Genomic DNA, 16,247 nt, shown 5'->3' with positions numbered 1-16,247 from the left:
ACACCCAAAGTGAGCACGTGGCCAATTATCTGAAATCCAACTTCAAAAAAATAATGTAAAACGAGTTATTACATTTAGAAACCCAGAGAGGCCTATATCAGTAGAATCGCTTAAATGTCGAAATTTCACCCACTCATGAAGGAGACGAAAATGAAAGTCTATATCCCAAATAGTAAAATTATACGGTCTTGTGACGGGGACATTTACTGGCTAGAAAATAGGTTTCACCTTGATTCACGCCAATTGCTATTCAGGTCTCGTCCTGTTTATTTTCTCAAGGATTTTTGGGGTCTACAGAGACAGTCAGAATCGGAGAGAGGTCTGAAAAGATATGTAACACAACTGTGATTTCAATGTCATTTTTATTGACAATATTCCCCAAACGTCATTTTATTTTGGGAGATTTTTTATTTTCATTGCAGAAACCCGAGAGATTCCTGATACTGTCTTTATTCCAATCCGCTTGATCGTAATTTGAGTGCGATGATGCCATCAATTTGTTTCAAATGTATAGCTCCTCTGTTTAAGGGAAAGGCCATTCATTACTGCGAGTGGGTAGAGACTAGAGGAGTTGATGATAAAACTTTTGCAATTCACAACCATGACACTATTAGCGCGCTTCCTAAAGATATATTTGTATACATATATATATATATATATATATATATATATATATATATATATATATATATATATATATATATATATATATATATAATAACACAAAATTACTTCAAGTACAAAATAACGATATTTGTAACTTAAGTTTCATGCATCCTGCAATCTTCAGACAGAAGAAGTAGAAACATAAGTATACATTGAAGTAGAGGTGTAGAACGGGGCCGATTTGACATGCATGATGTGCACTCTTCCTTTGATAGGGCACATTTAATTCCAAACAAAGTAGCGCTGGCTTGAATCCACGGTTTTCAAACAAGTAATTAGAAACAGTAACGATGTTCAAATCACTTGTGACTGACGTCGTCATTACAAAAGCGAGCAGCACACATGCAAGATGGCAGTGCGTGAGAAGATTATTTTCTGTTTGTATAGGCCCTAATGTCGGTTGGATTCCGCCCCTCCCCCGTAGGTACCCTTTGCCATGTACCTAAGTCATTGCCTTCGAATCTAACTATTCCTCATTTTGATCTGGATGAGTAATGCCATTTGTCGGAACTGGTTCAAACTACAATGAGCGCTCATCAAAAAGATATTACATAGACTCGGCGAAAAACACATCCAATCGTAGAAGGGGTATCGCGCACAAGCTAGTAGTAGCAACGAGCGACGGACCGCGTTGGTTTCGCGTCGTGTCGGTCGATGGCATATTGACATTGTTTGATGTCCAATTGCTACATGTGCGAAAATGGCAATAATTCACATCCACTAATCGATTCTTATTAAAACGTTTCCTTCATTAATATACGGCGTTTCCCTCTCTTGAAAAAAAAACACTAATGGGGTTTTCGACGCTAAGCCACGGTCACGGTGATTTGTACAGCGCGTGTCGAAGGTCCATTTCTCAATGAATCTTAATTAACGTAGATGGCTTTATCGTTATTCGCCAGAGTGATTTTTCAAGTCCCCGTTGTATACACTAGTATATCAAATGCGGACCGTACTAGCGTTGCATGCTAAAAACTGTTACACGCGGCGGAATATTGGCGATGATAGCGGCATCGATCAGTTCACACTATATGGTATAAACTTGGCAGACAAATTTGCTCGTTATCATGCCGCCACCGATGTTTTCAATGATAGTGTACAAATTATCCGTAATTTCGAGTCGTTTCCCGCGAGATCGTCTCCGATTGACGCAGGACGCATTGAATTCTCGGCGAAATACAAAGGGAGCATGCTTTCGGTAATACTGATTCTTTTAATTTCTAAAATGTACAAGTGAAATTTTAGTCAAGCAGATCGCGTTATTCATTTTGTTCAGCCCGTAAGCCGAATAGTTTTGATCTTGACCCCGTGTATAGTTTCAAATAATGGAGTATTCTGTCACACTATGACTATCGGGGTTTTCTAATGCGGTATTTCTTTGTGCGAAGAAAATATAGAGGAAAAACCAAAGATTTGGCACATTAAAATTTGCTGAACCCGAACACATTACACACATACTTCTCTCTCTCCCCCCCCTCTCTCTCTCTCTCTCTCTCTCTCTCTCTCTCTCTCTCTCTCTCTCTCTCTCTCTCTCTCTCTCTCTCTCTCCTCTCTCTCTCTCTCTCTCTCTCTCTCTCCCCCCCTCTCTCTCTCTCTCTCTCTCTCTCTCTCTCTCTCTCTCTCTCTCTCTCTGACACTCAGAATACTTATATCTCTCATGCTTTTCCTGTGAATCATTATTAAACTGAGATGCAAACATACGATACTAGGCGCCTGGCATTTTCTGTATACCAACCTTTGACTGTTTTACACTTCAGTGTTTGACTATGGTGAATGTAAACACAATTGAAGTAAAGTGCATCTGTCACTCGAAAGTAATTGTCAACACTAAAATGTCACCTAATAAATTATCTAGATGTGACGAGCTAAGAACAAAGTTAATATATGACAAACCAGTTATCACATACATAATTAATTGTTTTTGAAATAAGAGAAATGAAAAGGTGAATATTTTAATGTAGAATACACCTCGAGGAAAGATATTCGGACTCTCAAATGTAACAATGGTTTTCTGGTCTCTACTGCTTTTATTGTTTTATTTTGAAATATGTAGAGTAAAATGAAATGCCGTCTTGTTTCGTGAAAATCGAAAATTTAATGTTTCCACATAGGGTTTACACAGGTATAATGGTCAATTTGCATATCTAAAATTTTAACTTTTTGGTCATTTGTTTACCCTGTATCAAAATTTGTACGATGAAACTTGACTTTTACAATCTCAGTTTCGCGGCGCGCTCTATCTTAAAGGTGGCATGTTATACTAATGTACATTGCAATGTACCAAGTTGAAGATAGTTTGAGGTGTAGGCATTACGTCATGTACGGTAGAGAAAGAAAAAGTCTGGTTTTACATTTTACAATGGGTTGATGTAATTGTCACGTGACCGGGGTATTTTTATATGCACGGTGCTATGTTTGACATCATTTTACATTTAATTTCCAATAAGCGTGTCCGATGTATATTTCCACCATGCCTACTTCAATTAGGGCTCAAATTCCGAATCCAGTCGGGAATTTTTATCCGAACAAACCTGGCGTATGGCCAGATTACGCATGTCAAGTTTGGAGATTGGGGCGAAATTAGAGTGCGTCCAAGTGGAATTGGCCTGGTCTGCCGTTAGAATATCAAACAGGCAGACGAAGCCAGAAAGTGCGTCGTTGCGGGAATTCGACGCGAGCGTGAGATTGCCGCGGCCGTATCATTTAAAGCGATCGAATAAATTGCGTTTACCCCGAGCGAGAGCAGTGCACGTAGTCAATCGAAGTCAGTGAACACATCAAAGTTTGCCATCATTGCTTTGCCTCTGAGGACTCAACCGCGATCCATCCTTCTTACTTTGCGATCCTTTATTTATGTGTTTGTTTCAATTTTTATTTCTTTACGCCTTGAATTATGCATTGCGATGGTATTCAGACAAAGGGAACGCGTGTGTATGTTTTTATGTACATTTCTACAAACCTGCTAACATGCAGACTCGCAGCATCTCGCCGATGAATAAAATACGAGGTAGCTCAATAACAGTAGGAAATTCTTAAAAAGAAACAGCCGGCTGCTTAATTTGTCATAATATATGTTTTGATGCATACAATTAATCAATAAACATACTGGTGCATTAATTATCTAGATAGTTTCTTGCGCAACCTATACAGAGCCTTTCAAATCCCTGATATTATCACGTCACGCGACATTTTTCCAATTTGCTTCTTTCTGTCTGTCTCTCTGACTGACTGACTGTCTGTTCCTCTGTCTGTCTGTCTGTCTGTCTGTCTGTCTGTCTGCTGTCTGTCTGTCTGTCTGTCTGTCTCTCTCTCTCTCTCTCTCTCTCCTCTCTCTCTCTCTCTCTTCTCTCTCTCTCTCTCTCTCTCTCTCTCTCTCTCTCTCTCTCTCTCTCTCTCTCTCTCTCTCTCTCTCTCTCTCTCTCTCTCTCTCTCTCTCTCTCTCTCTCTCTCCATCACTTGTTACTTGTTAAGTTAAGAGCTTTGCCTTTTGTGACCCAGAAGAAATATCACCTTCTCCTTGTCGGTACCCTAGGTGTTATGCAAATGATATCGGATATCGGGTAAATAGCATTGGGTAGATGCAGGCAAGCATGAATAATTGATGAGGCACTATACAGCGAGGACAAAGTGACCCTAAATTCAACGGATGGGGGACTGAGACAAGTCACAATAGTGGAGATCAGTCATGATGTCAAGAAAATGACAGATACATCATTGCACCATAAATTTTAGACCGTTCAGGAAATTCAAGCTGGAAGTTTAAAGCGATCGCATGAATTGCGTGAACCCCTCTCATATATGAACGTCAGCGAAGTTTTCTCTTAATTATAATTTTGGGTTTATGTATTTTAGTTACTTTATTGTGCTTTCACTTTGGTTTTACGTAGTTTTTGAGTATTCGGTACAATAACTGTAGCCGTCGTTAAATTTTGGCAGCGTGATCCGCACAGAATTTAAGTCGGTACACAAAAATCGACACGCATTACTCTGAACACATATTGCACTCAAAGGCTACATTTTCCGTGCCTATTAACTATCGAACCTGTCCATAAGTCCATCCCTAATCCCTCCCTTATCCCTCTATGCGTCCATACAACCATTTATTTATCCATACCATAATTTTTCTTTCTTTATTTATTATTTTTTTTTTGTTTGCTTATTGTGTCAAGTTGGGCAGTTTGTGGTCGTAATCTAACTTCTGCACATAAATGCGCCCAGAATTGAAGTGTGCTGTGTACAAGGAGAGCCGACCCGCACAGGCAGCTGTAAAGAGGGTCCCTCGACGATATAAACCATTTTATATAGATTCGAAAACTACACTCGAGATATACAGTAACCTGCAATGTACAAAACTGTACATGAGAGACAAAGATCTGTATGAGATGGAGAGGATTTACAAGACACAGTAAAGTGCAATGTTCTGTGAGATGTACTGTTGGGTGACATGTTACGAGTCTGTGAAAGGATTTAAAATGAGGAATATGCTGTGGCAAGAGCAGTTTTCCGATGAGCATTATTCTATCAACTACTCCATTCTGCAAATTCTGTGATGTGATATTCTTGTCGAAAACAGATTCAAGGTGTTAACATGGAAAGCTATTTGAGATATACTCTACGATAGGCATTTACATCACATGTACCCTGTGCACACATTCATACCGAAAGCCTACATCGATACGACACTACTCGAACACCTGAAGCAAATGCAAGTTTTCTACCCTATTTAACACGAAAACACCGAAAAGGTAAAACATTTGTAGGCTTTTCGTGATCAGTATCGATGGGAGACTGAGCATAAGTGAAGAATATTCTGATCAACTACACGCCATAGGTTCATCAGTGTTTTGGGCCTACACTAGTTCTGCTACGTATCAGATTGTGATCAGTGAAAAAGAGAGCTAAACTACATCGCTGTCTTTACTTTTTAATTCATTGTTTTGCGGTCAGAGTACTAGATTATGATATCTCCATATATTCCAATGTAAAGAGAAGCGATATCTCATGAAGTAATCCCTTTCCGGACGCCTATGGGAAGGTCGCCCTCTATCGTCCACTTCATTCATCGATTCCAGAGGGCGGCGAGCGTTACACATAATATCGTTGTTGGTAAAAAGCAATTTACGACCAACATGACCGGAATGATGTAAGGGAAAGGGCATGGCGATAGAAAGTGAAGTTAACTTTTTTCTTATCATACATAGTGTTTTATATGTACACGAAAATGACAGGTATCTGTAACTTGAAATTCTCATTTTTTCTCCCATACGCCATCAACAAAGTAAAACGAAATATTGTCACCTCGTGGAATTATCTCAAAATAGTTGTAATCATGTTTTACCGAATGAATAGGAAATCTAATGATTTCCTTCTCTATGGCAGGGTGATCATTAAATTTTACCATTACAATTAAATACCAGCGTGGCCCAACAGGTTGTTTTCTATTCTTCACGCAATGCACTGTTCGCACGAATTCAACAAGTGGGGTTGGGCAGGCGTGTTTGTGTCAACCTTGAACCGTGGCACATAGCGGCAAACTAATCAACGACGTTTGCACCTTTACGCAAAAATTTTGATTTCATCTAAGGAATCGGGTCCATCTGTACCGTGATGGAAATATCATCTAGTAAGCTTATTTGGCGATAACACCAGATGAAGGTTGTACAATGTATACCGCCATATTTGTTGAGAGCACAAATTTATTTACGATTTGCCGTGAAGTGCCACGGATCAACAGTGTCCGAATGTAACCGTTTTCGTGGCTTACTTGATAATAAACAATGAACAAAAATAAAAACAACACAACTCTTTAGTGAATCGTCGAAAATTTACTTTATTTAAAATTTTAAATTATGTTTGCTTGATATCAATGCCAGATCTTTACAAATACCTTAAAGCTATGTTTTACATTACTAAAATATCATAGAAAAGGTAAAAAATCGTTACGTTTCTATAAATTGTTACAGCACTGATTTCTGAAATGATAACAATATCAATGTTGACGTTTAGTACATGTTTCAATTATTTGTTGTACCACCATGGATTTCAATAACAACTCGTTATTGCACAGCTTTTGTAGCCTAACTAAAACTACAGGTATTCTGGAAAATGGAGAAACTTTTACTGTTTGGTTGTTTGTTGGCTGGGAAACGACTACACACAATAACTTTTTGCTTTATAAAATGCCACCTGACTTCAATTATTGAATAATAATTCTGGGATAGTATGACGTCACAGATCCAGCTGCGATATTCAGTAGAAAATGGTTTCAAAGTCTATATGTAATATGCATTTCCTTCATAAAAAGCAATCTATCATTACATACTCATGATTTTTGCAAAATAGACATTCATTTTATTAAGTTAGTACTAATATATGAATTTTCATCGATGACGGAACACTGTCCGGCATGTATGTGGATAACGCTGATTATGGAGACACCGGCGAACTGCCCATGATGTGAAAGGTGGCTGGTCCAAAAAAAAAAGTTCATTTAGTCTGCAGGACGAGTCGTGCCTTTCCGGCCACTTCTTTTGAAAGCTTTTTCAGACATATTTTGATCAGGAGACTACAGCATGCAAAACTGAAGTACGAGTGCATTTACAGATATCTGAGGGAAGGCGGGCTGAATATTCATTTTTGATGAAAAATGATACGGCAGAATAATAGTATTCCAATAAAATGAAATATAACTATTTTTCATGACATGGAATTATTAAAATCGATGCAATTATAATTGCGTCAGAGTACTTAATCAATTTACACAAAAATATTATTTCTACAGAAAATTACTCTGGCAGTGGGATAAGATGATGGGTCATCGAGGATTAATAATAGCTGCCTATATTTCAAACTTGTCAGTCCTGTGATCGATTTAAAAATTGCCGCGAACGTAAACTTTAAACAAACGAAGTCATACATAAGCTTACTCAAATCGTACAATAGTTACTATACATGCACAATTTCACTTTGACATTTCGGGAAATACTAATCTGGGTTCTGGGACATGACTGAGGAACACTATGCCCATACTAAGCTGTAGTATAATTCCACACTATCCTAGGATTTAAGTTTACATTTATTCATAATTAAAGGACCCCCGGGCAAGCACTGATTTATATCATTTAGGAGGATGTGGCTCTGTGTTCTCCAAGTGTTCTGGTTCTGCGATTATTTACCAGCAAAGAGTAACATTTCTGGTTATTCCTTCCTTCTATGACAACACGGAGTCTTTGAAATGCTAAACTTGTAATTTTCAGGTCTTACATACAAATTATATGTCCAAAAAATATTCTGTTGGGTGTCAAGTATATGTAATCACAGCATGCCCGTTGAGGGCGCCTTCCGGCAAGCACGAGATAACTGGATTTTGAGTCCCCAAAAAATATCACAACTGAGGGATTATTTAGAGACGCCGTTCACCTTGAAACAGTTCACTTTTGAAATGCTGTGGATTCTTTGAATGTGAACAGATACTTTAACACAACAAAAACAAAAACACATTTCGACTGAGCGACTAGTCAAGTGCATAATTGTAAGGGGCACTTTCAAGATATGAGATGCATCGTCGTGCTCAACGTACGTTTTCACAACTCGTTGACAAATATTTCGTGTTTATTGTTCGAGTGATTTCGGTAGAACGTGCATCATAAAATCGAATGACACGGCCCTCGAAAAAGCGTCCTATGATATGGTAATTCTTATTCCAGAACTTTACATTTATGTATTAATTTTAGAAACAACAGGGCTGTTCAAAACAAAACAAAACAAAAGCAAAGCTAGCCAACAAAACAGAGCTATTATCATAAAATACGAGAAACATGTATCGCCAAGTTGTGAAAAACGTAAGTTTCATTGGTTGTTGAACAAGACGATGTAAGCTTGCATAATCCGCGGCGCGTTGCTTTTTCTGCAAGAACCAACACCACAAACAATAGGTTAGGAATCTGGCAGCTACCATACTATTGCATCTCCATCCCTTGGCGGGAAATCAAAACTTATTACATGTCTGTAGAGAAAAAAACTGAAATTCCATTCAAGAAAGGACGATACCCATTTTACCTGTAAATCGAACCTTGAATTACCGAGCGATCCAGGGTAGCGACAAACTTTCCCGTTAATTTTACGCGATGAAATTACAAAAATTACACTTTCTATTAATTCTATGTTCATGACAAGTGTGCTTTGTCTTCAATTTTCTATCTGATAGAAACATATTTTATCCAGATTTAAATTTACCGTAACTTCGACTCAGTGAAAAACAGTTAAAGGGATATAGTCGTCGGAACTGCGCTCAAAGGTCGCATGGGACCAATACGAGCCACGGCAACAATGTATCCAAGGCACAATGGTGATTGATGACAGTTAAAACATGTCTGTCATAATCTATCATCGTATAATTTAAATGTTGCAGCTATGATAATGAGGTGCATCCTGATATCATGCACGACATATATTGTTTGTAAACCGGAAACTCGCACAGGCGCAGTTCCGACGACTATATCCCTTTAACAAACGGTGAGCTCAAGCACACTTTCGAATTTTTGTGAACACTGTAAGAGCAGACAGTAGTCTGTATAATTATAATATAAAATAAAGCGGCAAAATCATAAAATAGACTGAAAGCTTTTCACTCAAAAGTTTCGGTTTTCACAGCTGTCACGTTTCGCCGTGTTGCGACTGTAAGGAAAGCTCTGCTTTGTTTAAACATTTGACTCTCTCATATCTGTGACTTCTTGTTCCTTGTCTTTCTTATACCATTGGTCCGGTTTCTTCGTCGCATGCGCATTGTAGTTCGCGGCGTCCTCTTCTATATCGCTAACTGTGTAAAAGTCTTCGTCGGAGTCGGTGTCCTCGCCGGGCGCCATCGGCGCCGTTTTAGGGTCTGCATCGTCGTCGGCGTCTCCGCGTTGCTTCTTCTTCGCCCTCCGCTTCTTCAGTTGGTTATTTATGCAACTCCGAATGTTGTGCACGATGACCCACACAAGCCCGTCGACTATCGAGGCCACGATGGCAAGTATTGAAACCCGCGACAGAAGATCGGCTTCTGGCTGGGGGTACGAATGTCGCAGGATGGCCGTTGCCAAGATGTTGTTCTGGATTCCAGTTTCGACGCCGATGGTCTTACCAGGGATGTAACTAACGCGTACGATCCTAGCAATCAAGTAGGCCAAGTTGAACCCTAGAAAAGGCACCAGAAACGCGCAAAGAATCAAATTAGGTGGCGCGGAAAACACGTATTTGTTAGTGAGCATGTTCAGTATGAGCGTAGCGATCAAACAAGTGAGTGACAGTAGCTTCAAGATCTTCTTCAAAGCCTTCTTAAGGCACTCCACCTTCCAACTGATCAGCAAACCGACAGAGATGGGAACGACGAGGGCTAAAATCTGCAAAAACATTTCAAAGAAGGGGATAACGACGTGTATGGGCAAATTGGATCTGTTGACGAAGGGACGGGAATAGATGAACATGTTGAGTGGCGTCATCCCCAGTGCAATGACCGCGAAGATGATGGTCATTGTGATGCTGAGCTCCAGGTCGGCACCGATCAAAGACGTCAAAATTGTGCTCAGTCGGTCACCAGGTACACAGCCAACCGTAAGCAGGCCAATGGCGGTGTAGGGATCCAGCTGGAACAGGAAAGCCAAGCCGAATGTCATCAGTGGCATCAAGACGAACTGACAGAACGCTCCCACGGTCATGTGTAAGGGATTTTTGATCTTCGACCACATCACTTTCACGTCGGCTGCGGAACCGAGTGCGATGTTGTTGCAGACGATGAGCGGAAGCAGGACGTAATTGTAGGCCTTGCTCAGCTCCATGTACGGTCGTAGCACCTTGACGGCGTACGGTTCAAGAGGTACGGCGACTTCCATGCCCAGTCTGGTGCTCGCGCCCGTGAAAATGATTTTAGTTTCGATCGCGGTGATACCGATTGCATGGGCTTCCAGGTCAACCTCTATTGAATCGAAGATATATTGCTCCAGTGGGAATTCCATTTTTGAATAGTTCGAACCGAGAAACCCGATGACGAGAGGGTCTCTGATCATCACTTCCAAGACCAAACCCTCCTCCAAAATTCCCGAGTAGTTGAACTTGACTACGGTAGTATCACCCGCCACCAATGTAAGGGGCGGCAGCGGACTCAGTGACCTCATCAGCTTGGGTTGGGTGGTCAGGGCTGAGACCGTCGTATTTCCAATCAAGTCATACTGTTGTGACGCGGTAAGCGACACCATCGACGATGATAGCAACAACGCGGAGATAAATCGAATTCCCTCGTAGGCAACCATCGTGTGGATCCCGGTACAAAGAGCAACTCGTAATAAAATCCAAACAAAGAGCACAAATCAGATCGTTCAATTTTCAACCTTCACGGAGACTTCACCATTAACAAACGGCACAACTTTACCGACAAGCTTCAAGTGTACAACACCAAAGGGGAAAGTTCTTCGAGTGAAACCGAAAGTAAAATCACAGGACAGTTTCCAGAGCGAAAACGATGACGCGGGGTGATTGTCTAACACAAGTTGTCACAACATGTAAAATGATGTGTATCGATCTGCGACCGCTTTTTACACTAACAAAGACAGATTACTCCGATTGCGTCTTTGTATTTTGCGCAATATCGTCCGGCAATGTCCACAAGAGAGACTGTCTGAAATACAGAAAAAAATAAATAAATAAGAAAATTATTTACGTAAAAATGAAATAATTTCCAAATAAGGCATATGAGTCATAAAAGCAACACGGGATTTTCGATAAACAACCAATTATAACAGTGACGAGTTGTTGCGTATAGGGTGATATCTCGTTGTATTTATTTTTAACTTCGAAATCAGGACTACTGCCGGCAGAAATTGCAATTTCGATCACCCTACACTACTATACTTCTCTATTGACAAAATTACCCCTGTCATGAACATATCATTTCAATGAAGGGAACCTTCCATTGACAAAGACATGGTCTCACTCTCAATCTGTGGACCCAAGCTCATCCTTTTCTTTGTCCTACACGGAAAGTGGTCAGTGATTTAAATAGCCAAGCCCAACCTAATAGAATGAACATACTTGGTTAGTGGAGATGGCTCGGCTGGGCCCTTTACCATAACAGCCCACAGTAATGACAAATTTCCAAAGTCCCTCCAAACATAACTCAAAGACAACAATCAGGCACCGCTTCCGCACCCGTACCATGGACTTGGGGCTAGCTTGACTGCACACGCAAGACTTTTATCATAGGCTGCTAACACGTACACTGGATTGTTTTACCTTTGTTTACGACCGGTCGCGACCCACCGGCATATAATCGCGGTCGCGACGCGATAACAAACCCTTATACGTTAATATAACACACCACATGCTCATTCCGTGTCGCGATTCGCCAGAATACGTCACGTGACGAGAAAATAGATACGTCTAGTCCCCATCGGTTCGACAAAAGTGACGTCAGAGGGTATTTTTTGAAAAGCTATTTCCCTAGGGAAATAGTTCTGACCAAATTTGGAAAAGTGCCCGGTCACGTGACCATAGTGTCGTCTGCAGCTTTGCAACAATGGCGGGTGACTAGAACGTGATGTGCGTCCGGGATAGGTGACGACACATTCTCTGAAACAGATTTTCCAACATTTTCCAACATTCCAACAGCGTAGGAACTTGAACAGCTCATCGACGGAAAAGATTAAAGTGCAACTAAGGATGTCGCTAGGTATGCTTAGAATGTTTTTCGGATAGTGGTACCACGTACGTACAACTGAAACCGCTGTGGAAACATCGCCCGGTAAACTTGTCACAATGGATTGTTGTGGTGCAAAATATCAAAACACATTAAAAACTATATAACAATACAACATGAGCATGTGGTGTGTTGTAAAACACCTATAGCCTGGTCTTTATTCGGGCTATAGCGCTCGTCTATTACCCCTCGTGGCCGTGTGTTACCAGAAACACATCGCTATACCCCTCGGCCTACGGCCTCGGGGAATAGCGATGTGTTTCTGGTAACACACGGCCCTCGGGGCAATAGACGGTCGCTATAGCCCTCATGACCAGGCAATAGGTGTTTAATATGCAACGTATGCAATGACCCATAGCGTCCACAAAATAAACTTTCCGAAGCAGAGTTCAAACGAGTGTGGCACCCCCTGACACAGTAGCCCTTCCCTTGTACACAAAGGTACCAGCATATTGTACAGTGAACAGGTTCGTACTCCTAATAGATATCAAATCATGTCGACCTGCATACTGGGATACGCAAAAGCAGGGCGATGACAAGAAACGAAAATCTGGGCGGATTGGCGACCGATTGTTGTTCAGTAATTTGACTTGCTTCTGGACGTCGCGATCGGCCAGCGGAGTTCACGTGAATTCTCAGCAAAATACCGTCGAAACAAATAATTCGACTTCGTTGTCAAAAGTTCCTCAAAATTTCAGCGCCTGTATACATCCGAGAAGCTGATCAAAGCAGCTTTTCATATTAGTGTGAAAGTTAAGAAGCACTGTTTCCCCAGTGACCGTGTTTAAAACGAGTTGCGTGAATTGCGTTTGTTGCTCAATGGCGTTTTCCCGAAGCGGAACTCCTACTTTATCTTTTGGTGGTAGATCAAGACATTGTAATAAATTTGTGTGAGCCCGCGCTATGATAATCTCAGAAATAGTTCGACAAAATTCATAGTAAGTATAAAAACGTACCAATTGTCGGAAGACTAACACGGAAGCAACCTATTTCCATGGACAGTGAACAAAAAAACCCCTTTGACTTACGTGTTACCTTTGATTTGAATGGCACCTCGTCGTATATGGCACGGCCTGAGTTAATATTGGTCACGTGACTATCTTAATACAGATGTGTTATCTATTGCTTGTTTTGGTCAAAATGCATATCCTGCACTATCTTCTGCATATTATAACTTCCAAGGCCCGAGCATTCGCCCGCAGTTCTGCCCGCCGACGCGGTCCGTTCGAAAACTCTCAAGGCTGAAATTTGTTAAACGTCTGATCTGTGATGTTTTCGTTCAACTTTTAGATCTGTTTCGATGTTGTAGTTATCATATTCACAGTCTAAGCGGTGCAACAATTCGTTCACAAACCCCATACCAACAGCCCGGCGGCCGATAATACATGTAGTACACAGTCAGACCGGCGCGGACGAAAACTTTACAGCGCTATTGCCGCTATGGCTTCATGGCTCTGAACACCAGTCATTTTCTATGATTTGTCTAACAAAGTAAATTTGAACGAATTCACAATGTGGTGCTAAAAACTTTCTACTACAGGCTCGGAAGTGGAATATGGCGCAGCGAAGTGAATCAAAATTTAATGTACATACTACAATAGCAATAGTACAATAGTGTACGGTACAGTTATTTGAAACTATACAATAGACTAGGAATAATGTAAAGTTTGCCAACAACCTGTTAAAATCCAAGTTCAAAAAGTCAGCATCATCTCAACGTTCTACCATCCACTATCAATGGTTCTGGCGTTCCTCGGGACGATTGTTCGCCTGTAGGCCTGGTGTGGGCGTAGAAGTCTTCCTCTATGGTACATGTACCCGTGACTGGGAAATTGCACTATGACAGTAGTCACTCTCCAGGTATATGGTTGCACGCCTCTTCGCAAATAGGCGTAAGAGCACTGGTGATTTTAATATTAATGTAATACGCCCGCGGTACTTTCGTATGTACGTCTCCTATCTTGTCTTATTGCATATCCTCATTATACAATGGCAAATCAGTTTTTTGATCACAATTTAAGGTCATATGATGGCACTAGCATGTTACACTTTAGCTACTTGTAGTGTATTTGAACTTTCTAGTAGGCAAAGCGCAAACTTTGACTAGCCCTGGATAGCTTTCAACAACTCTTGTACTCAATGGTTACAAAACAGTTAGGCCTACCTATACTATAACGCTTATCCAATATTCGCAGTTGGATATACATGGAGGTCGGTTCAAGCAGTGACATCACCAACGTCCCTGCCTAACATACCATGGAGGATTATTTTGGACTAGGCAAAGGGATTTTGCACGCAGCTTGCACGGACTTTGGACCTCACGGCAACTCTTCTCGTTTATATAAAAGCATACACTCCGCTCATGCGGATAAAGTATTGGTATGATAACTATAGTTCTACGCCATCACGGAGTGTTCCTACTCGTCAACCATTGTACATATCCTGCTTTTTTAAATTTACAAATTACATAACATGAAGGTGGATGAACTCCATTGACACACATTTACTAGGATTTTGTTGAAAACACAAACATGCTTTTACCAACCTTACGAGGCTCTTCGCTGCGTTGTTGATGTGCAATGAGGCTCACAGGCATATGAACGGCGAACTCTCGAAACTAAAGATAAGCCTACTTATCTGTGCCCTTTCGTATTCCACTCGATTCCGCTTTTGTTTGAGAGTTGGTTGCCTCAAGTGATACTGGGTAGTTCCAATGCCATAGATGAGGGTATCAGAAACTCGCACTATACAACGAGCATGCCACTACCAGTACTCGATACTTGAACGCATTGTCTGATCTGTGTTGTTTGCATGTAATTGGTGTTCCTCTGTGACCCTTGACCTACACGTCCGTACCGTGCGCCACTCCCCCAGTATCACAATTTACACATGCACAAGTTCCGCAAAAGAGGAATGAACTTGGCCCCAAACTGTCAAAGCTCGCTTACTACATGGTGTATAGCAGTTGATTTTTATTCAGCGACACATGGAAAATTTGCTCCTTTACACAACAAATGTCTACAAACCAGTCCTACCAACCTAGTTTATATGTAATCGTCAGAATCGTGATATCAGTAATATCAGCAATATCACTGATTTGTTCAATAAATAATGCCCTGAACGATTGTAAAAATTCCGACGAATGTAAGGGGGCGCTATCGTAGTTCCGCACCTGCTGTACTCTCCATGACCTCGTCTGGTCGTGTGACCTTTCCGTCTCTCGGTAAACCTAAACAACATATATACATGATGAGGCTGAGACTATTCTATACACTGTCAGTGACAATGATTTGGCCTCAAAGATACTCTAACATTTCCAGTCCTCATTGAACACAAATTAACGGTTAAATCAGTTGATGGAAAATATAAACTTTTGTGATTAAATCATAATTAGGTCAAAGGAACGGTATGTTTCTCATCCCCGGTCTCTTATAAATTATGTCCCCAAGCGTTATGATTTATTTTCGTTTTTTGTTTATCTCACGGGGTTCGGTTCCACTATCGACATGGAAATAACAAACCAGGCCGGGTATTTTTCATGAAGTGGCACTATTACAACTTTCAGTTCACTTTTCAGAACTAAAATGCGCATATGTGATTAAGACATAATTTAACAATTTTCTGCATGCACGTGTTGACCTTATCACTGTTTTGGGAATCCATTACCGCGTTACAATGTGTACGCTTGAAAATGTCAGATATTGAACCATCAATACCGGGGTATTTGACAATTCAGCAAAATATTAAATCAATCATCATTATGACTCTCTTCAGAAGAGGGTGTTTATTTTCCTTTCACAAGGGACTAAGATTTCTTTGAGTAAGTTTATTTGGAAATGTTCACCAAGTT

General features: G+C 40.7%; 1 protein-coding gene across 2 annotated transcripts; it reads right to left on the bottom strand.

Moving 5' to 3' along the window:
• Positions 1 to 6,471: 6,471 nt before the first annotated feature.
• Positions 6,472 to 15,231, bottom strand: LOC139148176 (ileal sodium/bile acid cotransporter-like). Of its 2 annotated transcripts, none has more exons than XM_070719484.1 (2): positions 14,943 to 15,231; positions 6,472 to 11,320 (listed from the first exon to the last, which is right to left on the bottom strand). In XM_070719484.1, the coding sequence occupies exon 2, from the start codon at positions 10,953 to 10,955 to the stop codon at positions 9,366 to 9,368; it is 1,590 nt and encodes a 529-aa protein (XP_070575585.1). In that variant the 5' UTR covers positions 10,956 to 11,320; positions 14,943 to 15,231; the 3' UTR covers positions 6,472 to 9,365. The 2 variants fall into 2 exon arrangements, with proteins under 2 accessions (XP_070575585.1, XP_070575586.1); XM_070719485.1 differs by lacking the exon at positions 14,943 to 15,231 and adding an exon at positions 13,354 to 13,592.
• Between the last annotated feature and the right edge of the window lie 1,016 nt (positions 15,232 to 16,247).

This window comes from Ptychodera flava, chromosome 13 (genome assembly GCF_041260155.1).
Source record: "Ptychodera flava strain L36383 chromosome 13, AS_Pfla_20210202, whole genome shotgun sequence".
NCBI classification, from domain to species: Eukaryota; Metazoa; Hemichordata; class Enteropneusta; family Ptychoderidae; genus Ptychodera; species Ptychodera flava.
Note: the sequence above shows the minus strand (reverse complement) of the source record. Positions and strands in the feature narration are given on the sequence as shown.

Coding starts and splice junctions, on each gene's coding strand:
- LOC139148176 (XM_070719484.1), bottom strand. CDS start 10,955: ATGGTTGCCTACGAGGGAATTCGATTTATCTCCGCGTTGTTGCTATCA.